At 40.4% G+C, this 24,739-nt stretch overlaps 1 protein-coding gene across 5 annotated transcripts in view; it reads right to left on the minus strand.

Moving 5' to 3' along the window:
- Positions 1-24,739, minus strand: part of FARP1 (FERM, ARH/RhoGEF and pleckstrin domain protein 1) — a 201,286-nt gene that overhangs the window by 153,631 nt on the left and 22,916 nt on the right. For 4 of the 5 annotated variants that reach the window (XM_039730416.1, XM_039730415.1, XM_039730412.1 and 1 more), the window contains exon 2: positions 8,279-8,474. In XM_039730416.1, coding sequence (XP_039586350.1) covers positions 8,279-8,449 — 171 coding nt within the window. In that variant the 5' untranslated portion in view covers positions 8,450-8,474. Of the gene's footprint in view, positions 1-8,278; positions 8,475-22,204; positions 22,309-24,739 lie in introns of those variants that run through there. The other variant, XM_039730413.1, reaches the window with a different exon arrangement.

The raw sequence follows: 24,739 nt of genomic DNA on the forward strand, positions 1-24,739 counted from the left end.
TGGGGATAAGAAAAGAAGATATTGTAATCTACTTCTGCAACTGCTGTTTGTATTCACTGAGTTATCTGGCTCTTGATGCGTGCCTCATGCATCACTTTTTATTCAAAAATTGACATATTTATCCAAGAATGATTGTAACACGGTAGCCTGATTCAGATACACACAAAAGCTTTGGCAGACATTTTCAGCCATGCATTTTATGTGATTTACATGTTGGCATGCAAAAGACAACAATTAATTGTGCGTGCGTATTGTAATCACAGCCTGGTGGAGGCAGCTCACTGGAGCAGTGGAGATAAGTTTACAGGTAAGCAGCATATTAATAAGTTTCTGAAGGCTTTTAAATCTGGGAACTGATGGAGCCCTTTATACTGTTCCAAGACAAGACACACTGCTTTAATCACTGCATCCTAGCTATACAGGTTTCTTTAGATAATTTTAAGTTAGTCAAATTTCACTTTCAAACCACGAATTATCTTAAGTAAAAATTGGATATTTCCTCCCACTCCCAGAGTTTGAGTATGAATGAGAATGTGACTATTCCATTGCAGAAAGCATCCCTAATTCTGACAGTAGATACAGCCTTTCCAGCTGATGAGTACTTTCTCCCCTATGCAGCACTGTACTGTATGTAACAGAGAAACCTGACACTGCACTGAGGAAGGACATCATTGCAGAATGAAGCTGGGTAAAGACCCAGGAGACACAGCCAGGACTAATGCACCTTTCCACACTGCTGTCTCCTGTTTCTTTGGAGAATACCAACAGGAAGGAATTGAACCAGCAGTTCCAAAGGAGCTGCAGAGAGGAAGAGAGAACAAAAAGGATAAGCAGTATATGGGAGCACGTTCTGTGGCCAACAAAGGAAGGAACAAGAGGCACCAAATGAGAAAACCAAACAAGTGAACAAAATCAAACAATCTGAACTAGAACTTGGCCGCTGATTCTGCTTGATTTTACTGATGATGACAACCATTATACTCAAGTCATTTGACTGCATGCAGGTGGTGAGGATGTTCTTTATCTTGATATCCAGCTGATCTGTTTCAGGTATGAGGGATCCACATCTACACTGGATCTACAAATAATATATCACAGCATTTTTCCTTTAAAATTTTTAAACTGTATGATACTGTTTTATAGTTAAATGCTACATAAATACAGTTGGACTCAAAAGATCTTAAAGCCCTTTTCTGACCTAAACGAGCCTGTGATTTCCCTGTTACTACTAGAACAGAAAAAGCAACATTAGGGATATACAAGCACCTCCAGAGAGTAATTAATCTCATCCTAAAATATACATTTGAGACAGGCATGATGAGCAGACTGTTCAGTGTACCATACTTTCACTCTAGCATGGATGAAAATGATTATCTGGGGGCTCTGACATCTAGCTTTCAAAAATTTCAAGGATGTCAGAGGTGAACGTCAGTCTCCGGGGAAGGATGCACACAACAAGCAGTTCAGCTCCTGCCTCTGACCAGAGGCAGAACATCCCTCCCATCACCCCTGGAACAGGAAAACATAGAGGTGGCAAAAATCAAAGTTTGTACCACTGGACACCCACACATGTACAGTTTGAAGAGAAGAGATGGCAAACACCTCCCACTGTTCCTTGGACATTTGTCACCTCCAAACAGGTGGCCCAAGGAAACACCCGTAACTGGGGAGCATGCCCACGCTCCCCACACAGATCATCCATCCAGTCTCACAGTACAGTGCAAACCAACTTACAGACACAGACACTACTACCAAAATTAACAGCATAATTTCACTGACCCCCTCAGCCAGGGCAGCAGAGCAGACAGGGAGCAAATGCTCCCACAAAGCCTCTGCATGCACAGCAGCCCTTCCTGTGCCAGCTCCATCCTCTGCTTTGTGCTGGCTCACACACTGCTGCATGACTTGGTGAGTCAGCTCAGCAAGAGAGGTGAAAAGGCAATATTTGAGAAGCCTTCCATGATTACAAGTTAGGCTAATTCAGTCAAGAAAATTACATGCATTTCCCAGATATCTTCAAATACATCAATCTAGTCTGAGAATGGACTGGATTTGTTGGCACTTAAAATTACATTCCCACTTATTCTATTCATTCTACAGAATCTTAACAAAGAAATCAGCGGTTTAAACAGTCTGCTGCCTCAGGTTACAGAAGTTTGCTTGTGGATTATTCTCTCTCCTACTTTGAAAAGCACATAAATTATTAACACACATCACCAAAATAACCTGTCTTTCAAAAAAGACATTCTAAACGTTTGTCAACAAAAATCAGTTTACTGGGTAGCGATTAACAATATTCTCCTAAGAAAAATACAACTGATGTGTTTGAGGGTTAAAAAAAAAAATCACTTTTCTTGTAATTTCAGAAGACCCAGCAGAGCTGGCATGACAATTAGTGAATATTTAAGTGCTTGATATTCACTGGAAATAGTCTGACAGCAATGGCCAAATAATTTCAGGCACGAGAAGAAAAGAAAGTCTCAGACTGATGAATAACTGACATTTGACCTGCTGTTCACTTCCTAAGCTGGAAAAAAAAAGCAATTCATAATTGAACTGAAGTTGAAGCTGCCTAAGAAAGCATAAAACACTATTTTACTTTTCTGCATTGCCATACTATCTCACGCTCTTTTTTTAAAATTGCTTATTTCACTGGTTATAATTGCATATTGAGGAGAGACGTAAATACCTAGACAAGGCAGTTATGAACAACAACAAATGAAAAAGAAAATAACTCAAACATTTATAAAACTGGCTGAATTTTTGAATTTAATAGGTAACACAGCACTTGTGGAAATTTATAAGAAAGCACATACAATGTTTGTTATTAACTATTGAGGCTTTCTAATATTTAGCTTTTCCCGGCACATTCTGGCTTGAAGCTGGTGAGAGCACAGTTAACAGGCAACATTTTCCTCACAAAGTGAATATGAACCACCACGATGTGACTGCATGAAGAAACAAAACCAGCTAAAAAAAAAAAAAAACAAAACACAAAAAAACCCCCAAACCAACAAACAAACAAACAAAAAAACAGCTCACCCAGACCATTATCCTTAGGAAACAGACCAATAGACCCCCCAAGAAGATTATGAAGTCCTTCTCTCTGAAAAATTTGGGATTGAGGCAGAGAAATTTCCTGCCAAGGTACTACATCCAAACCCAGTGGAAGATAAATAGTTGTAGATCCCAGACCACTTGGTCTTTATTCTGTATTCTCAGGCAATCTGAAGCTTTTCTCTTCCAAGAGAAGAGCAAATTGAAATGAAATGTTTATAAGCGACGTTTACAGAGGATTACACCTTTACCCTGCTTTCTATTAAGAGACTCCTGTTGCTTAAGAAACCCGTGTTAATCCCCCAAAGCAGATGACATTTTCCGACCCTGCACATTTCACAAAGCTTGAATATATTTATAGGGAAAGGAAGTTGACACAATACAAAAAACAGATGTTTAATAAACTTGAGTAATCGGACAGGCAAGCATGTTTCGGTCCTTCCAAAAGACAGCCACAAAAAGGAAGCAACTATTCTCTTGCAGACACAATAAAGAAGACTTTGGTTTGGTTTTAATTAAAGAGATCAGATCCTAACCAAAAGAAGAATCCTAACCTCCTGTGACATACTCTGATCTCACCTTTGATGCCAAAAAGAAAGAAACAGCTCTTACTTGCTATTTAGCATCAGTAGTATCATCCCAGTCACATCAGTTTCATTCACCCAGAGAGCAGGACGTGATCAGCAGCAAGCATCATATCAGTCAGGGTTAAACCTGGTCTGAGTCACCAAATCATCCTGGCAGTCTATCAAGAGAATCAGTCTTGTCTTCAGCATTACCTAGACAGCAACAACACTGACTCTGCATTTAGGAGTAGTTTTAAAACAGATTACTTCTGGCAATGAAACAACTATAAAAGTAAATATAATATAAATGGCATAGACACTAAGCATGAAAGGGGTTTTTCTCTCCCAGAAGGATCTGAAGTAGATGCAATCATCAGCTATTTTTACTGTTCTTTAAAAACTGTATTTCACTTTCGCTTAAACTGCTTTGAATCTATAGGGGAGATCATCTCAAAATAAACATATGAAAATCTAAATTCTGCTATGGCTTTATGGAATCAATCATGTTCTCTTTCAACTAACTTAGGTGAGAAAGAAAAGCAGAGGAAAATCAAGCAGTACAGAAGTGTACATCTCCACCTTCTACTATATAATACACAACCTCTGTTTTGCAGTGTGGGGTTTTGCCAGTCTTCAGGTTCAAGTATCAGCCTTTAAAAATGCCCAGGATCTATCTATGTATGATTATCATTGTGTGTACATAGGTGGAAAATGTTCTTCCTCCTTCATATTAGTAATTTTAGCTAAAGCTGTCATCCTCTTACCTAGCAGAAAGGAAGCATATTTGCTCATTCCATCACATAGCCATAACTCAGCCTAACACTGGCTGAAACAGAACGCTGTATTTTGAACCCTTGCAGTCTCCACTTACCATATCTAACTAATTTGTCAGTGAATACAGCCAAAGTGGAAATTAGAAACAAAAAGTAGGAGAGAAATATATTCCATACTTGCATGCAACATCATGACCAACAGCTGCAAGTGCTGGATGATCATGAACTCTTGACTCATGGCCTGATTTTCAGGCACTAATCACATGAAACTGTAGCTGACATCTAGTTCTTGTCTGAGAGTTTGTGGCAGATAAAAAACTAAACGTACAGACAGTCATAAAATGCTGAGTAACTTAAAAGAGGGAAGGATGTTCTACATAATTTTTCTTCTCATAGCTGAAGAGACAAAAAAGTGCTCAAAAAAGATAACTGATGAATTTTGTACTTTCCTTACATGTTAGAGGCAGGAAATATGAAGTTAAAGTAATGTAATCTATTTTTTTTAAACAGCAGCGCCCACCTTTCTTCCATCTCCTTCAAGCATATGTACCCAACCAGCTAAATGGACCTGTGTAAAAGGATCCAGAACTATCTATTCAAGTTTCCACTAGCTTTATGGAATATAGGAATGTTGGAAGATTTTTCAACAAAATATTGTTTGTTAACATCAAGCACCATAATTTTTTTTTCTTATGTAACCCTTTCTTTTACAATATTCCATTTAAAACATTTGATGAAAAGGCCTTCATTGTAACTTCTGTTTTTGAAGTCTCCCACACAAACTCTCTCCACATAGTATGTAGGGTTTTTCCCATTAAAAAATAAAATTTACAGGTCCATACATAGGCATGTGGATATCTTTTCTCTCTTTTTTGTTCAATTGTTTTTTTTTTCTTGTAGTAAGTAATGAGCCAAACATGGTATGATTATATGGCATCAAAGCACTAGCACCTAAAGAATAATATTCCTTTAGAAACTCAAATGACACCGGAGTTACTTTACTTTTAAAAAGCCTAAAGAACAGCAGCACTGAGGGGTAATGGAAGTAGGTCATATTTTCCTCCTGTTTTGTTATATACAGAACAGACATAAAAATCTGATTAATTTGGCACTCATAGTAACAAGTCATCTGTATACAATGTGAGAAAAGGGATTGCTTAAGAGCAAGGATATTGAATCATGTCTCCTGGAATATAGTTTAAAAACAAACTAAACTAAATTCAATAAACAAGAAAAAATAAACAAGCACACAAAAAACCCTAAACCCATGACAACGTTCAAACAAAACAATAACAAACCAAATAAAAATACTACATAGATAAGGTGTTACAGCTAATGGGGCAATGGTGCTGAAGGTATAACAACAGTAGCACAGAGGTAGAGCCAGACAGACTGACAGTCCCAACTACTTCACCAAATCCCTCAAACTCAGGAGGAAGTAGTACCAGCATCTCTTTCTATTTTTACGCAGACTTCATGAGAAAATAATAAACTGGTATCATTAAACTTCATACCATCCTACAAGACACACTACAAGCATCAATAAAACCACCCAAGGTATGGCTCACAGAAAGGTTTGTGCAGCAAAATTCCTGAAATTGTAGGAAACACAAATCCTTCTCAGTTTATACTTGTATGGTATTTGCAAAGTTATTTTCATAATCATAGCAGCTCAGGTTTTGGGAAGCGTAGTTCAAATCTTCAACCACGCAAAAAGTCTTTAATTCTCCACTGAAAAGCAAACCCACAGATGTGCTTAGGCATGTATGTTTAATGTCTTCTGCCCACGGCCACACTTGCTGCTCCTAAAATATTTTGTTGAAATGGTATCACTTTCCTTTTCTGTGTATACTGCACCAATTTGGCTAAAAACATGAAGCTTATAAATAGGAACATGGGGGTTCCAACATGAATAAACACCTCAATTTAGATGTATCAAAACTTAATCAGTTTTGTGAGATGGGACTAAAACAATTAATGTATTTTAGAGCAGACTGAAAACAATGTGTATTCCTCTATTTGACTATGCATAGGTTAAAGACAAAAGGCTTTACAAAAGATTTGCTGTAAAAGATTTCATATCTAAGCATCCTGCATATTTCACCACAAGGTCTGACTTTCAAACCAACTGGGCTTTCCTTGAGTAGTGGTTATGAAATAAAAGTCTCTGAAAACAATCATATTGAAGTGATCTCAACAGAAACTTGTTTATATCCCCAGGTCTTCCAGGTGCTGCTGAAGTTAAAAACAAATGAAATGTTGATATCTTCCAATATTGAAGACCAAAAAATACTGTTCTCTCAAAGTCCCAGAAGCAAAGCTGGAGTTATAGGGTGCATTGCATCCACATAATCTTATATTTTCTCCTAAACAATTTAATGAAAGGAACCCAACAGAAATGGTTTCTGTTAAGTGTCTGCACATCATTTTCAATTTTCAAAATATAGTGAATTAGCATCTACAGATGCCAAACTTGTCTCTGGAATTATAGATATATTTATATCACATAAAAGAGCACCAAAATTTTATTAGTGTTTGATGATTTAAACTATAACTACACTTTTGAACAGCAACAATTATCTAAAGACTGCTTTTACCTAAAGACTGTTTGCTATGGATATTTGACAGGTTTTCTGAAACGTACTAAAGTGTAACAAGGTGCTACATAAATGGGCATTTCCCCTGATGGCAGTTCAGTTCACCCATAACCTGCCTGCCCAGAGAATTTACCTTCCACTAAAATAAAATCATAGTTGCAGTTGGATCACAAACAGCAGCACAGAGCAGATCAAAAAGTGTCTGCATGTATTCATAGAAAATAGACAAACCTCATAAGCAGATCATAAAAACATTATAAAAAAATTTTAATTATAATTTTCATAATCAGAATTCCTTCATGTTAATACAGGGGTAACATTTTTCCCTAAACATACAGTTTAGGGCACTATATGTCTAACACCACTGTATCTCGCTGTGATCCTCCATTTTACAGAAGGGAAATCTGAGCCAATCAAGGCATGACAATTACCATAGCTACAGAAAATGCAAGTAACAAAGGATGAAATTTGAACTCAGGTTTCCCCTTTCCTATTCACTGAAGCCTGAAAACTTAGAAAAATATACATTCCAACACACTTGCATAACAGCAGCAGTGTTCAACCACGTTTCATGTTAATTGTGTAAGCATGGCATGTTAAAATCATTAGTGGCTACCAACAGATAGATCGTGATACTGGCTCGGTCTTGGTATCAAAACTAATTCTAACTGATTCTACTGATCACAACCACACACTAAAGCAGCTGCAGCTCTGTCTCCTTGGCAAGGACAAACCCAAATTAATCTCAACAGGGTACAGAGAAACTTTAGATGAGGCTGCTTTGCTTCTTTCCTTGCACTCAACTTCTGTGTGAGGACTCAGTGCTTGTAAGAGTGATGATATAAATTACTGAAAACTTTGATGATTTCATGTTAATATCCTAAGGACTTGCCAGAGGAAAGACAAAAAAATCTGTATAGATCTACAGTTTACTGGATCAAGAGCAAAACAGCAGCAAGGAAATACACCAACTGTTCAAAAGGTAGAGGAAACCACAAATGTAATGTTTGAAGGAAAAAACTCACCAAGGACTTTTAACTTCTCTTGAAGCTGTTCAAACAGAAACAGAATTAATAACTGTAATCTACAGTCCACTTCCCTGTTTAATGCTATTGTATTGCACCATGATATATTCAATGCTGATATACACAACAACCATTTTGTCTGCAGCATGAATTCGTTAGCCAAAGAATCACAGCTGAAATAAGAAGACAACTGGTTTGAGAATATGCATTATCAGAAATGCCTGAATAATCTTTGGCTACCCCAACCTCCACATCCTTACCGGAATGTCAAAAGTTTCTTGTGTGTCATCCAGCATCTGAATTTTGATAGAGACAAGTTTTCCTGGAGTTGTCATAGGCGGTTTCTGTCCATGCTCCAAAGTACTGATCCCAGCATTTTCCTGAGCTCCTAAGCGGGATCCTGCTGTTGGTCTCTGTTCAGTTTCACCCATGTTTAGGGAAACTTGTTTCTTATATCTGATAAAAGAACAAGGGCAAAGAAGATTATATCAGTCATAAAGAAGATGTTTTGCACATAAGCATCATGGTATATATGCTTACAGGTAGTAAACTGTATGACCATTAACAACAAGTAAGAGCCATTACAATTTTTTCTTAATGTCTCACATGAAGACAAGAAAATCAGGCAAATTTTATACTTTTCAAAATACAAAGTCTAATCACCTCCTGGGGGTACGGCTGATAGACAGGTTACAGTACTGCACAAGGGAAAATTATTTCTTTTCTCCTGGAAAAGTAAACAAGACCACATTGGAAATAGAGCATGACAGAACCCAGATTTCAATTAATTATGTAAATTTTTAATTATTTATGAATCAGGCTATTATCACCCCCCAGACAGGATTCCCAGAGAAGCTTAGGAAGGTGAGAAGAGCAAGTGAGACAACTCAGCACTTGCTGACCATCATTCCCTCTTGGCTACATCAGCACTTTTTCCTTCAAGCCTTCTCTGGCACTTTGCAGCTGCCACCTTAATAAGGGTCTGTGAAGAGGGACAGCCAAGGGGTACAAGATGACACTAACTATAAACTGGGGACCAGAGCTGCTCTAGGCCTGAGGCCTGGCCTGATCCCACTGATGAGCCAGGAACTGTGAGGACATGCTACTGGGAGGCCAGAATAAAAGCCAGTACTGAATGGGAAATTCTTCATTATTGGCACAATTTTGAACCTTCTTTTTTTCATTCAAGCACTGTTAGTTTTACTTGTTGAATGTTCACACTAGAATTTTATTTCACTTTTCCTACCCGGCTTTTTAACACTCTAGATGTAATTCAAGCACTGTTGGTTTTACTTGTTGAATGTTACACATCACACTAGAATTTTATTTCACTTTTCCTACCCGGCTTTTTAACACTCTAGATGGGTTTCTGATGAAACCCACTTCTACTGTCCATTTATATTTCTTGGTAAATGCATTTTTATTCTGCATGACTTTTATACGGTGATCAGTGACCAAAACATGTAGCACACAGATGGACACTAATGGAAATATAACTCTCCAGCTGAACAGAGGCATAAGAAGAGTACTGCCAATCACTGCCTGGCTTTAACTCTGAGGTTACAATTATTAAGAAGCCTATATGGGAAAAAAAGGAAGCACAAGACAGCCTATGAATTTGTGAATGCATCACCAGTTCTACAGGATTCTATAAAGAACAGGTAATAAGACACCAGTTCCCACCATAAGGATAGAATAAAAACAGCCCTGTCTTTGGCAGGATACACTATTTACTACACATTACTCTTCCATGTCCTGACTAATCTGTTCCCACAGATTTTTTACACAGCAAATACACAGGCGTAAAAAAAATGACAGGTAATAAGACACCAGTTCCCACCATAAGGATAGAATAAAAACAGCCCTGTCTTTGGCAGGATACACTATTTACTACACATTACTCTTCCATGTCCTGACTATAATTAACCCACAGATTTTTTACACAGCAAATACACAGGCGTAAAAAAAATGTAAAATTGCACTTGGATTAAAAGAAATGTTAGCTGAGAAGGAAGGGAATTAAAAATTATGGATCCCACACTTCTAAATAACAGCTCAATGGGCACAAGTGAAGGAGGAGAAAAAAATGCAGGCAAGCTTTTGCAGCAATTCAGCACTAACCTGCCCATCAAGGTCAGAGGTATTAGTGAAATCTATCCAAGTCCATGCCAACCACCACCAGAGAGGCAAATTTTTCCTCAATTATCATTGCAATCTAAAAATCTATGAAGAATCAATTATATTTATCTCATTCTTTAAAAATAATTAAATTAAATATTTTTATAAGACAAGCAGTGACAACAAGAAAGCTGCAGCTGGAGGCAGGAATTCCAGAAGAAAAGACACCAAGCTCTACATAGAAATAAATCTTTGCAAATAAATCTGTTTTTCCTGTGTGTGGAGTACACAGGATCATGTAAAAAGGTAGCACAGGCACCCAGTCTAGAAGTGCACAAAGACTCTGGTCCAAGTAAGAGCTCTTCTAAAGTCACCACATACCCCAGCCAGCACCAAGAGGGCAGAGAGGACCTCTACAGCTGCTGTGTTACTACAGAAGATTTTGGCTATGTTCTTTCCATTATATCATAAATACAGGAATCAACCAAGTCAGTTCAAGTGATACCATTAAATAATCCATGCAAGGAAATATTACGGGCATTGAACCCTTCTATAAATGTTCTTCTGACTAGATGATACAGTTGCCCACACACACAATCAGACAGGCCAATAAACTTTATGAAACACATAAAAACCACTGAAATTTAGGAGCCAAAAAAATCATGGAGGAAAGGTACAAGCAGAACCACTCCATATGTACAGCTGATTTTTTATTATTAAGTTAGTAATATAGAAATTCTTGTTTTATAGATATATTTAAGCATTTGGTTATAAACACACACTTTCATTTGAAAGCAAAGATCTAAGAACTATTGGCTACCCTGATCACAAGCATCTGCTACTTGAAAAATTAAAATAAATCCTTCCATTTTTTAACCTATATGCCTAAACATCAACATACTGCACTGGAAGTTATTTAGGGTTTTTTTCTGCATGCCACTAGTCTCACTATGCTGCTGTCATAACATCAGCATAATATTTTTACTATACCTTTATGTAAGAGGCCTTAAAAATTACCCTCTCTAAAATAACACAGCACATCAGTCAATGTGTATATACCTTTATATCACTTTGATCTAGGAGACAGTGAACTAAGGTCACAGAACGCAACTGAAGAGTATTAAGCAAACATTGAGCAAACCTGAGGGGATTAGGATGCCTAATGTCTGTCATGATGAAGAGATGGATAAGGTCTGGACAAACGGCAGAGAAATTCAAAGACACTCAAGTAGAAAGAGGACAGTAAATTGGGGAAGGCATTAATAAAGAAAAAAGAGCAGCAGCCACTAAATTCTAGCATATGCAGCTCTGAGCAAAACACGTGGAGACAGACAACCAATACAGAAGCAGAGAGTGGCAAACAAACAAAGGATTCATCTGAACTCTGAAAGTTAAGAGTTTCTGCCTGCTCTTTCTGACAGCTGTTGAAACCCAAGGCCAAAACCAAGTCTATTGTTTCAGCTGCAGCTTCACTGGATGCCAGTGCCGTTCTCAGTAGTGCTGTAGCACCTGCACGATGGAGACAGCCTGCTGCAGAGAATGAGCCTGTGTCCTCACCTGTGTGAGGGGAGAAGTTACTGAGACAGCAGAGCTGCCCATGGGGGAGTCTTGTCCCCTTCTACTCCTTCCCAGCTCCCACCCATACAGTCCTGCCTGATGCTGAGCACTGATTCTCACCCTCCTCAGACTGAGCCACGACACCTCTCAAAAGAAAACAATTCAGTGTTTTGCTCTTGGCTGGGTTAGCAAATTAAAACAGCTCTCAGCAGGCTGGAAAATCCAATGCCAGGGTGAGCTAAGCCCAGCCAGCTGCTGTCAGGTCACTGGGCTGCCTAAAGCTTTCTCTGCTTACAGCACCTGGAAGACACAAAAACCCCCTACAACTACTATTAGATAGATTAGGTGATGTTGTTTTGTTCTAATCACACATTAATAACCCTTTTCTACAGATATTAAATGCTTAGATTAAAAATTTAAGGTCTGTAGATACTTATGCAGTAGCTGGACAAAAGCCACAATGTGGTTCAGCATAAAGCCACCTCAGTTCTCCATGTTCAAAGCACACACATTTTATAGCATCGGAAAGGTTCTGGCCAATTAAAATTTCCAGATATTTTTCTTTGGCAGGATGAAAGAAAGTATCAAACTCACTTAGTCTAAAGGGAGCTGCAAAAGGGAGCTGCAAGTATAAACAGCACTTGTTGAGGCTGGGGCAGGAAAAACAGGGCAGGAATAAAGGGCTACAAAATACTGAGGAAAACAGAAGCAGCATGTTGGAATAGATGTCACTCTGTCTCTCACCTGCTCTGCTCTTTAGGTCAGACCAGGACTCAGAATTTGATGCAAGAGGCTCCCAAAGCCTGAAGACTCCTGTTATGGGAGAGAGTGGTACCACATATCCAGGCCCTTTCCACTTCTTTTTCTTTCCTTTATGACACGTTTCCATGGCACGAAACAGAAGGGAGCACAGTGCTCAGGACACTCCTCTTAAAAGTGGGGAAGCCTGAGGCACAGTGGTATGATATGAGTATAGCCCTACCAAAAGACTTGTACTCCTTCAGTTAGACAAAATTCTATACGTGCAGCATAAATTGTCAGCGATGCTTTTTTCATTAATACATCAGAGTTACCATAAAAATGAAATCAAGCATCTTGAACCCATATTAAAAATTAGTAATAGCATAACAAGGCAACAAGACCAGGAAGACTAAAACCACAATTCAGTCTGAAATGATGGGAAGCAGACAGAAGGCCAATACAGTTCAGGTTTTTATACTGTGAAGCATTATCCTGCTTAATTTCTGCAAATCCCTGGTAGAACTGTACAAAGTAAATATGATGATTTACAAATTTTAAATTATTCATGTTAATCACAAAATCACAGAATATCCTGTCTTGGAAGGGACGTAAAAGGATCAGTGAAGTCCAACTTATAATTCCTTTGATAAAACCTAGCACTTTTGTAGAAGCAAAGAAATGGGAAAAGTTCTTAAAAGAAAAATAGCTCAAGCTTGAAGGGCAGTAGTACAGACACAGGTGCTGGGTGTCTGGGGTGTCTGTTTCTCTGCTTGCACCCAGCAGACTAAGTTTGACTAAGACTCTAAAGGAAACCTTGCAGCTGAAGGGATTTGTGTTCAGTTTCTTGTCTGCTCACATCCACAATAGTCAGACAGAGGAGGAAGGCAATAAAAATTCAGTTTTTCTGTACCATTAGACTGTCTTTGAGGTTAAAACAAAAAAGATTAACACTGTAAGCAATGGCTGCTTCATGAAGTGAGAAGTAGAGAGGCTCAAGGTGCGGTATGGTCAAAAAGATAGGTCATGTCTAGTCCCCTATACTGTGAGTGGAAAAGGGGATGGAGGGTGAAGTCCTTAAGCAGGTTTAATTTCTAAACACAGAATTATCTTTTTTATCTTTTTCCTGTCCCTAAAGATACAGAAAATTAACCTTGAAAAATTTTCCTGCTCAAGAAAACACCATGGCTGCCTACCAAAAATTAGACAGAGACTTGCAGAAGCAAGTCTTAGAATCTGATTCTTCAGCATTCTGCAGACTTCCTAAAATCTGCAGCAGTAAGAAATTCCTTCAGCTATGCAAGACTATCTCTAAAAGAACAAAATTCATCATCTGTACTGAAAATTAAGAGAACCCACAAAGTTGCCTATCTTGCTCAGACTCTGAAAACCTCTAAATAACACTCTCTTATCCCTTGACCCAGTTTCTGTGGAATGGTTATGCAGCTGGACAGACTAAGTGCTCAGGTTTGTAAAGGAATAGAGTACACTTAGTTAACACCAAACTAGCTAGAGCCTGAAACCAATGTCAAATTTAGGGAGCTGAGCAGTAACACAAAGCTTTAAAAACTCAAAACTATTCAGTATGCCAATAATGTGACCTGAAGTCCAGAATAACGAGCATTTATGACTGCACAGGATAAAAAACACCTCTTGCAAGCCTATCATTCAGAGTGCCCACATTCATTTCTGGCTTGAGGGCCATTCAGCTCCCAACTGCAACTCATTTATCTTCATTGCATTCAGGTCCTAAAACTGTCTGCAATTCTGTGGCACTAGCAGCTGTCCCAGATTCCAATTCTTCTGCCAGATGTCAGCAAAGAACAGTCCCACATCCTGCACAAATTTGATGTGTGCTATCCTTTTTCCTCAGCCACACACCTGTCAGTAGGTCTATCAACAAGTGCAGCAATAGATAAATCTATGCCTTTCCAAATGCCTCTGTGAAAATCCTCATCCCTTAAGCACAAATATAGACTGCTCTGTGAATTAAGCCAATCTGGTCTACAAATACTTTATTTCAACCCACAACATTGCAATTACTTTTGATGGCCATCAGTGATATTGAACAAGTCAGCAGACACATTGATTCACTTTGTGTTATGTTTCTGGACAATGTTGCATTTGAAACTGAGTGAAGGCAAAAAACTTTTCTCCTTCCCTGCATCTCACACAAGCAAGCAGAGCCATTGTACATATGCAAGTGAGCAATTAAGTAAGCAAAACTTCTTACACTCACCCTCTCAAAGGAACTCCTCAGAACCTCTTCATACAAGTTACTCTTTTGTTTAATTGTGACTGTTTCCCAACCTCAGGAGACTTGCACTTTGTTCTTCACTACCCATACCTGGCACCCCTACACCATGATCAAGGTCACTTACTTGAATCAGGAATGCCAACATCATATTCAAACCAACACAGCCAATTTTGAAGTTTTTAATTCAGGTTTTAAATCAGCCAACTTGAAGGCACTGTACAAACAGGTAATTCTGGCTACGCCTGGAAGGAAAATTAGCGTTTCATCTGCTAAGCCAAGGGGGTGATTAGCTCCGATTGCTCAATTAGTGACTATCACCCAACTATGTTTTCCCTTCACATCCAAAGGCACAGTCTGAGCAAAACAGGGATCCTGTGGAGCCGTGAATCCCTTAACAGACCAGAGGGAGGTATTTCCACACAAATGCTTCATTTGTTAATAGATAAGTTAAAATTTGAATTAAATATTTCTCACTTGCTTTGCACTTACTGCATCACCATTTAACTACCATGTATGTGTTTACAACATACTTATACATGAAGTTCAACACTGTTTTCCATTGAAAATACTTCTCTGACACTTTGTTTTCCCAACTGGATAAGACCACACCTCTTCTACAAAATTTCTGCTTTATCTCAGGCCAGGGGGAAGATATTTCTTCCTCACTGTGAAACTCACAACCTGCTTTCTGAGATGTTTTTCAACCCATTGACAAAACTGCCTGCACAAGAAATTATGCTCAAGAAGAAGCTGCAAGCACATATCATATACTTACATACTCGATTTTATTGACACCCCTTCTGTTTTGCATAATCTGCCAATTCTGTCACTAAAACCTATGAAAAAGTGAAATTCAGCACGGTCACACAAGTAACAAAATCTGATTTTTTAAAAAAAATCCATGGGAGAAAAAATATTAGAAGTAAAGAGTACATGAAATACATGCTGAAATCACCCAGCTAATCCTTCACTGATGATCAAATGTGTTGTAGAAGTGAGAAAGTACATGTTACCATTTTATGAAGATGTAAAGCATTTTACAGTTGAGATATAAAAGCATCACCATGTGGACAAAAAACTACTTCACATCATGAACAGAAAGACTTGTGGAAGCTTTATTGCCACATGGTAAATGCCAGGAACTTATAAGGAGAGTCTAAGAAAATTTTTACTTGTTGTGTTTCCAACCAGCACAGTTTCCTGATTAACTGGGTCATCACCTGAGCCCACAGTTTGTCACTAGAAAACACAAATGAAGTGGGTAAGAACTTTAAGCAGTTTGGTGTTTCAATAGTGGCACAAATCAATCCTGAAGCCATTAAAAGCATTTTCCAAAACCCTTTCATGCCATCACTCTGCATAAATAAAGCTGTTGCACCAGCTGGAGTGCTCTGGGCTCATTCACCTATACAACACCTCATGTGAAAGCCAAGCCGAATGTGCTTATAGTAGAACAAAGTAATCTGATTTACTTCCAGATTTAACAGAATTCTGAAAGGGATCCAGCAACTCATACCCAGCTTCAAGCATAACGTAGACGTTTTCCATGAAATAAAAACATGTCAAAAGAATAAATAACACACTACATTAATACTACTGTTCAGCAGTTGGGGGAAAATCTGATACAGTCCTGGTTTTGAGAAATAAAACAGCTCAGGGGAAATGCTAGTTCTCTGAACCAAGTATGAGTATACAGTAGAGGTATTCACACTGCCTAAATGCAAGCCAGATCCTCCAGAGAACTGCTGAGCACCAGAGATTAATTCAGGCATTCAGTGGCCCTTCAGAGGAGCTTCTCCCTGCCCTGAGCTCACAGACCCCTACCAGAAGACCAAAACACCATGGTCAGTGTGCCTGGCCCCGCTCTCTCTCCTGCTGAGAGCCATCAGAGGCGTCACTCCAGGCACCCCCACACTTGTGCTGGTGTGCTACACAAGCAGGGAGCAGAAGCCCAGGAGCTGCAGTGCAGCACTGTGCTCACTCAGGGGCTGGGCACCCCTACGGCCCAGCGGCTCCAAACCACAGAGGCAATGACATCAGTGCTCAGCACCGGGCAGCCACAGATGGTGCCTATCCAAACATGTTAAATTGAGGCCATAATGGCCTTGACCAGTTTCCTTTATGCCGAAAGCTTGTGATCAGACTCCCACAAAATTATTACATAGCTTGTGCACCAGGAAAAACGTATTTATGGCCGAAGTCCTACACTCAGTATATAACCCACTATAAAACCAGTAAAGAATTCCTGATGTTTTAAATATCTAAATGTCTGTTCCCAAAAGAGACCTTTATAAGTTTGTAAAACTGCTTATTACGATTGAATATACAATGATTGTTTTGTTCGGGTTTTTTAAAATTAAGTCTTTTTATATAAGCCTTTATTATTCTTGACCAAGGAAATATCACATTTAATAATGACACAGTACCAGCAAGAAATACTTGTAGCATGAAGAAAAAAATTGCTTTATGTACTGTTGTTTAGAAAACAACTTAATATATTCACTTGCATCCTGCTGGAGACAAAATGGGTCATGATGCGTGATTGTATAATACTTACCCTAGAGTGTTTTTAAATTATGCCATTATTATGCCATTATGTCACTATTTAAAATAATTCAAAAATTCTTTTTAAAATTATTGCAAAACTCTCAAACTTCCTTGGGTTCCTAACTCTTTTCTCTTTGTGCAAATACTTCAATCACTGAAAGACTACCTGTGCTAAGCATCACAGCCCAGACACTGCCTTGTCCTATGACAGCTCTCCTGATCTTTTAAGATAGTGTTACCAATTATCTAAAGACACAAAAGTACCCTGTGTTTATTCTGTGAACAGCTGTCAGAGATACTGTGAGAGATGCACGAATATACTGTTGCTACAGGTAGAGCCTCATTTTATGTTTGCCTAAAATGTGAGCATTATATATGCTGCATGAAGACAGACAAGATGGCTTTTCACATAAGACAGATGTATGAGGTTTGCAGAACAAATGTCTTTTCCCACTATAGCTAACTTCACAACCAAAACTGACATCAGTCGAAAGCATAGCACTATTAGAGCAAGCTTTAGAAGCTGCACCTAAAGAAGGGCTTTCCTGTTCAACCACACCATTGTCTCTTTATCAACAAACCTGTTTGAGTATAGATTACATCCCTGTGGTTTCTTGTTACATCTCAAAACTAATTACTCACCTGCTTGGAGGTGTGAAAAAGTATTATCTGTGCAATCTGTACTTTTTACTACTAAAGGAGACAGTGGAAAGCACTGATCTCCTCCTTGGAACGCTGGCAAGGCGACATAGCAGAAATACTGCCAAAGCATCCCACCAGTCTGCACTGACCTCCTCGAAATGTCATCGGAAGAAACGCTCCAAAACAGCCTTTACAATCCAAGCAAGACAAGTGCAGGACTCAGATCCATTTTAAAAATTCAGATATCAAGAGGCAGAAGCTGACAGTGCAAGATCAAGCAGAAAGAGGCACAAAATATATAATACATTTCAAATAACCCAACATGAATGCTGCCTGGAAGATTTTTGTAGGTCTTCTCACTCAATACAAGGCTCCCAGTGAAGCAGCATGGCAGAGGACACTGCTGTGCTGCGCAAAGCAGGCACGCTGGGTATTAGATTGCTTTTCCTTCCCTTGGAGAACATCCTATACTCCTCATATTCCCTTCTTGGCTCCTGAGTCCAAGTAACTTTAGATTATGCTGAACACGGAAATCAGTTTTTATACCCATATCCGACGGTAGCACAGAGCACATTCACGGCAGGCAAAGGCCTTTAAGAAGTCAATAGCCAGGATCTCCCAGGAGCCTCTCCTGGCTGAGCACGCCAACGCCGCTCACTTTCCCAGTGGCAGCCCAAGGACTGCCCGCAGAGCGGGCGAGCACGCGCCAGCCTGGGGACAGAGGAGCCCAAGACTCCTTTCATTTCCATGGCTGCCCAACTGGAGCAGGTCCAGGCTCTGGAGCAGATCCAGGCCCTGGAGCACAGGGAGCCCATCTTTCCTGTGCTGGCCGTGGCCGGGCTGCCGGCACCCGGGCAGCAAGGAAGCGAAAGGAGTGCATCTGGAGTGCAGCAGGGCCAAATGCCAGACCTGAGGGAGTCGAAGGAGCACGCTGGGACAAGGGCCCAAACAGGAGGGAGAGCAAGCGCAACAGGCAGGGAAGGGAGCCAGGGATCTTTAGGCAGTGCACAAAACAAGGCAGGATAAAGGAAAAAGTTGACAAAATTCAAGAAAGAAAAATTGGACAAGGATGGGGAAGGGGCACTCATTCAGGGAAGATGTCTGGTGTCTGACAATGACTCTGCAAGGGAGGTGAAACTGCAGGTGAAAGATAAGAGAGTAAGAAGCCAAAATTCTGGTATCCTGAAAACAGCAAAAGGATTGTCAGGAAGGGAAAGATGAATGCAGGGGGAGGGGGAAGTATGTCATATCTGATAGAAAATAGCTTATTTCCTTGTGCATGGACAATGACATCAGGTTTTATTCCTGACAGATTCCTCCAGATTGATTCCAAGCCTGTCAGAGGTCAAGAAGCATTTGGACAACATCCTCAGGAGGCACATGGTGTGATTCTCAGGGCTGGCCTGCGCAGGGCCACGAGTTGGACTCAGTGACCCTTGTGGGTCCCTTCCAACTCAGGATATTCTGTGGTTCTATGATTTCCTTCCAGAGGTGGGACCAAAGTCAACAGCCCTATCCTGCATGTACACAACAACTCGGAGGTCTCCCCCTCTCAGGGTGAGGGCAGGACAGAGCCTGCTGCCACTGCTACTGTCATCTCTTACCCCAGTGCCAGAAATCCCCACTGAAGTGCATAAACCCCACAGCTGCTACGGCAGCTTTCACTTGCAAACAGAACAGATTCTCATTTCCCTCTTTAAATAAAGGAATACTGCACAAGGAAGAGATGAGAATCAGGAATTGTTTGCATTTAAGCATGTCATCAGACTACAACTTACCTTTTTCCTGTTCTTGCACACCATAACCTTTACCAATTTCCCTCCCTGGATCTGCCAAAGACTCTGCGTATTTCACTCTACAAGGAAGCACAGTTACAGGAAGGCACTCAGAATTTCTTTTTTCCACCCTGATCTATCCTTAAGGCTTAATAACTCCTTGAACTCTACTGTTAAGACAGAATTAACAATTATCTTTCTGTGCTTTCTGTAGAGGAAACTCTCAAGAAGTATTTATTCTAACTTCATGATTGTCTGAGGAGGAGGCATCACAGTATCCTTACTTCTTATAGGGGGAATTACAGACAGAAAACCCAAGTGTCCAAGAGACATGCAGACATTGGCTCCACTAGGAGCTTGAAGTCTAAATTCATTTATTGATCTAGATCAAACAGAAAGAAAACTCACTGCTTCTATACATGCAAAGCAAGGTTCTTAGGGCCAAATTATGTTTTGAGTTTTTCACAGCTCACAGCGTGCTTTAGACATGACTGCAGGCCACATCCAGGAGCATAAGGCTTCCTGAAAATTTGCTCTTGCTAATTTTCTCAAGCTTATCAAGAGTTTAACCATTTCCTGGGTGTTTAAATCACTTCTAACAATGCAGGGAGTTCTGCTGAGAAGTGACTCCAGTTCCTTAAAAGCATCACCATCTTGAGCCACCCTTCCCTTTCAACATCTGCAAAAGGCAAGGAAAGGGAGCTTTCTCACAGACAGTGCAATAGACAACAGTGCCCTGCAGCAGGAGAACTACCTCCACACCCAACAAATAACATAAAGATTGCTAGGTGGGGAAAATGCAACTAAGTAATTGCTCTTGTGTTGTAAGTCACAAAAAGGGAGAACTATATCTTTACATTATTAATATTGCAAAGCAGAAGTCACAATGTTCTTTGTAAACAGCATCTGATCTATAATGATATTCCAAGTATTAAGATGGGTTGACTTCTCATGTGAACTTTAAAGAAAGCAAATCACATGACTGGCATTACCTTGAGAGTCCAGAAAACACTATCCCTAATTTTCATAACTCCTGAATATGAATATTTCAATTCCCACAAGATCTACAAGTGAAGCATCTACCTTCAAATTACACCTCATAAAATAAACAGTGTAGGATTTCGCATTCCTTTCACCTCACCCCCAACTTCTCCACTCCAACAGATGCACCAGCAACTGGAGATCTCCTCCAAATACATACACCCTCTGTCTCTGATTCCAGCCATCCAGTCACACCCCAGTCTCTTCATCTTTCAGTGGAGGAGGTGAGTACTTGTACAAAGCTCAGCACACTTCAGGAGCATGCACACACAAGCTTTTCCATGTGGAGCACACTGGTGCCCAGTGAGCAGAGCAGGGAAGTGGCTAGAAGTGTTGGAGGGAAGAAAAATGGATGTAAAATGACATAAGCGTTGGATTGATGGGAGGGGAAGGAAATTATGATCTACTGTGCACTGATGTAATATTATGCAGGTTGTTTTATTTTATGTAAATTCATGCATAGAATATTTTCAGGGGTTTAAATCACTACAGCAGAAAGGCGGCCCACTTAAAGAATATTTAAACATCTACCAGGTATGGAAAATTTTCCCCTCTAGCATCAGATAGGATTATATTATATAGGGTCACTAACACAGCCGGGCTCTGCAATCTGGGCTGGCCTGCATGAAGCAGTCTGCACTTTTCCCCAGGGAGCACATCACTGAACAGAGATGGTAGTCATGCTCTCATCCTTGGAGGAACTCCTTCAGCTTAAGTTTGGATTGGGACTTTGGAAAAAAAACACCAAATGTGAAAACAATGTGTTGCTACCCCTTACAACCAGAAAGCCCTGTACTTTGTGAAAATCCCAGTGTGCATCCTCCAAAAGGATGGCAAACTCACCTCCACACCAAGAGGAAGAGATGTTCTTCAGAACAACGTCACAGCCAACCTGACCCACCTGGCCTGTACCGGTGATGAACAAGTCAAGGCAGGTTCCTGCCTCTGTGCAAGTCTGAGAAGGCACATTTCCCTCATCTGTACTTGGGGACTGATCTTCTTCTGCTCTCCAGGTGCCAAAACAGGCATATAAACACTGCAGAGTATCACAGGAAGGAGCAGGGAAGCATGGGCACATGTTGCAGCTGCCAAATGCAAAGCAGCACAGCATACAAGCAACAGAAAAGACTTCAAAAGGATTCATCTCTTCTGAATAGCAGTTGTACCTTAAGCAGTCCTATCTGGTACCACTTCCTTCCTAAATACACAAATTTTGTCCAACACAACATATGGAGAAAGAACACATAACTTCTTTGAAGATCACAACTCTGATTGATTCAGAAACAGGGGAAAGTCTGAAAGTATTTACAACTGGTAAATAAACCAAGAAGAGAATGAATTAGCAATACACTGCAGCCCATTCACTAACATACTTGCAACCTGACATCACATCAGTCCTTCTCCATTCAGTCCCTACTGAGGAAGGTCAGGGCACCCTGACCACAAAAGCAGCAGCAGGAAGAAAGAAAAGCCCTGTACCAGCAGCAACACATGCAAACAAACCAACTTACTGCACTTTCTCTTGGGCAGTCAAAGAAAAATAGTGATGAGAAATGGATCAGCAGAACTAACACCTTGCTCATCAAACCCAATAAGAGACCACGTGGGGTTTCTCCCCTTTGCAATTCAACCCAGAACACTTTCCGTCTGCTCCAAAACCTGACACTGAAAGACATGAGTTGATAAGGCTGCTGTGGGGTTATTTACTTCCTTCCCAACATAAACAGGCACACTGTGAGCCTCAGGAGTGGAACACTGAGTATCCCCCCCCCGCCCCCCCCACTAACTTCTGGCCCAGCAATTCAACAGGAAGCAATGCAGGAAATCCAAGGCATTGGTGTGATTCCAACCCATGCCCTTCCTGTCTGAGGAGAGAGATCTAAAATGATCTAGGACTCCTGCTAAAAGAAGCAGTCAACACCTCTGTCGAAGGCCAGGGCGTGAGGGGGGAGGAATTCAACTGCCCAAGACGAAGCTAAACATAGTTTAGCCAGTACACATCAGAGGAGACCATATTAATTGCCAAGCTGTGTTCCACCTCCAATTTTCTGACGTTCAAAGACAAATGGCACTGCAATCCGGAGGTAGTGAAGCCATGCCCAGCTCTAGGCACGCCAGCCAAGGCTGTGTAGCTCTGGTGCTGTCTCAGCAAGGGCACCAAGGGGAAGGAGAGGTCACCCAGTTTGCCTCCCCTAGCTCCTTGCAGATGCTGTCCAGGCATTGCTGTACACAAAGCAGTATTTTAAAACTTGTCCTGCTAGTTACATCCCTGATCCTCAACCTGTCTGTAACATCCTAGCTGTGGGGTTGCAGGAGACACAGTATAGCTGCCAGCTGGCCTCTGCAAGAGGATGCTGTTCAGGCAGCAGCACAGGCTGCTAAAGGCACATCATCATGTAATCTGCATTTCCCCTGCTCAGCACAAGGCAATGTCAAGCTTATAATTATCCAGGGTATGCCCAGGATGGTCCCTCACACACCTCGGACTACTGCACCCGTTTGTAATGAGCTGCAGTCTGCTGGAGTGGCACTACTGAAGTGTAGAAGACAGGAGCAGGAGGTAATAGCCTTGGCACACTACCAGGGAAGTCACTCCCCAATGTATTAGACACTACCATGAACTTTCCTCTTTAAAACAAAACATCAAACAAATCTGCTTGACCTGCCAGTCAGTAAACCCGCAACAACAAAAATATACAAACAAAAAAAGGAAATTCCAATTAGTTAGAGCTGGGGGAGGCAGGGAAGGGAAGAGAATATTCTTTCCTGAATCTATTTTTAGGCTATGTAAGGCTGTCTGAAACCATGGCAATGAACCTGCTATAAAATCCCCTTGCCAGCTCAATGTTTTGTTTCCTTACAGACAAGGATAAATGAGTACATACTATGGATTAAATGGTCCAAACCAGAAATGAATAAACTATCAGGCTACTGGAAACCCATTTGTTGGTTATGAAAACTACTAGTTAAGAGAGGCAGGAGTAGCTGATCAGAGAGACCACCCCATTGAACAATCCCATGTCTCATAAGCAATCCTTTATAGCCCAAATAAACAGCGCTGAGGTGGGATCAGCCTCCAGACTGCACCTCTCCACCTCCACCATTGTTGACTTCTGGGTGTACTTTGACCTTATCAAGAGCACCCTCAGTGCCCAGATTCATTCTTCAGGCTGGGCTCCCATGACCCAGCAGTGGAGGTCCATGTCCCCATCCCACCATTGCCTTTCTTCCATGCCATCAGCAGTCCAGCGCTGGGGCTAAGGCTCAGAGGAACAGGTGATCTGCCAGCAGCACTGACACAGCAGCAGATACCAAGCACCTGAGGGCTGCAATTGCTCACCCAATCACTTTGCCTAACTACACACAAGATTTGTAAGAACTTTGTAAGGAGTTTGTAAGCCTTCCAGCTCCAAGTAAGAGTTTTTGAAAAAGAATGGTGGGCTTGTGCTTCCTGAAGCACAAACATTATTGGAAATCGAGTCTGACCAAGATTTATCCCTGCTGAGGGTATGAGTTTATTCAGATATACTCATTATAACTGCTATCATGAAAGGAAAGCTCTCGAGGTCCACACTCCTACCAGGCTGATGGAGAACATCCCCCTCTGTCTTCCACCCAGGATTGCAAGTAAAAACTTTGGTTTGTATTCTGATGGGTTTAAAAGAGGAAAATAACATCTTCACAGTTATCCTACCCTATAACTTAAACATGGGGTTGTCGCCCATGCTATTCAGTGTTGTGTGAAAATGAGAGCAACCACCTGGTAAAAATGTGCCTCAAAGATATTTGATTCCAAGATAAGTAATTTTTCTAGTGCTTCTTATTAAAAACAATGAACAAAAAAGAAAACAAGCAGATGGATAGTTTTAATTTTTTAAAATGTATACTCCCTTGGCTTTGTAAAAAACCAACAAAACAAGAAAGCTGGAAGAGCTTTGCTCTTTTGCCATTTAAATGAGAGTAAAAAAATCTACCCACAGCTGAAAATTCAGCGATTTCAACAATTTTAAAGAAATATTTCACCATCAATAATTTCTATAACTGCT

Source organism: Passer montanus, unplaced genomic scaffold (assembly GCF_014805655.1).
Source record: "Passer montanus isolate IOZ18808 unplaced genomic scaffold, ASM1480565v1 scaffold72, whole genome shotgun sequence".
Classification (NCBI taxonomy): domain Eukaryota; kingdom Metazoa; phylum Chordata; class Aves; order Passeriformes; family Passeridae; genus Passer; species Passer montanus.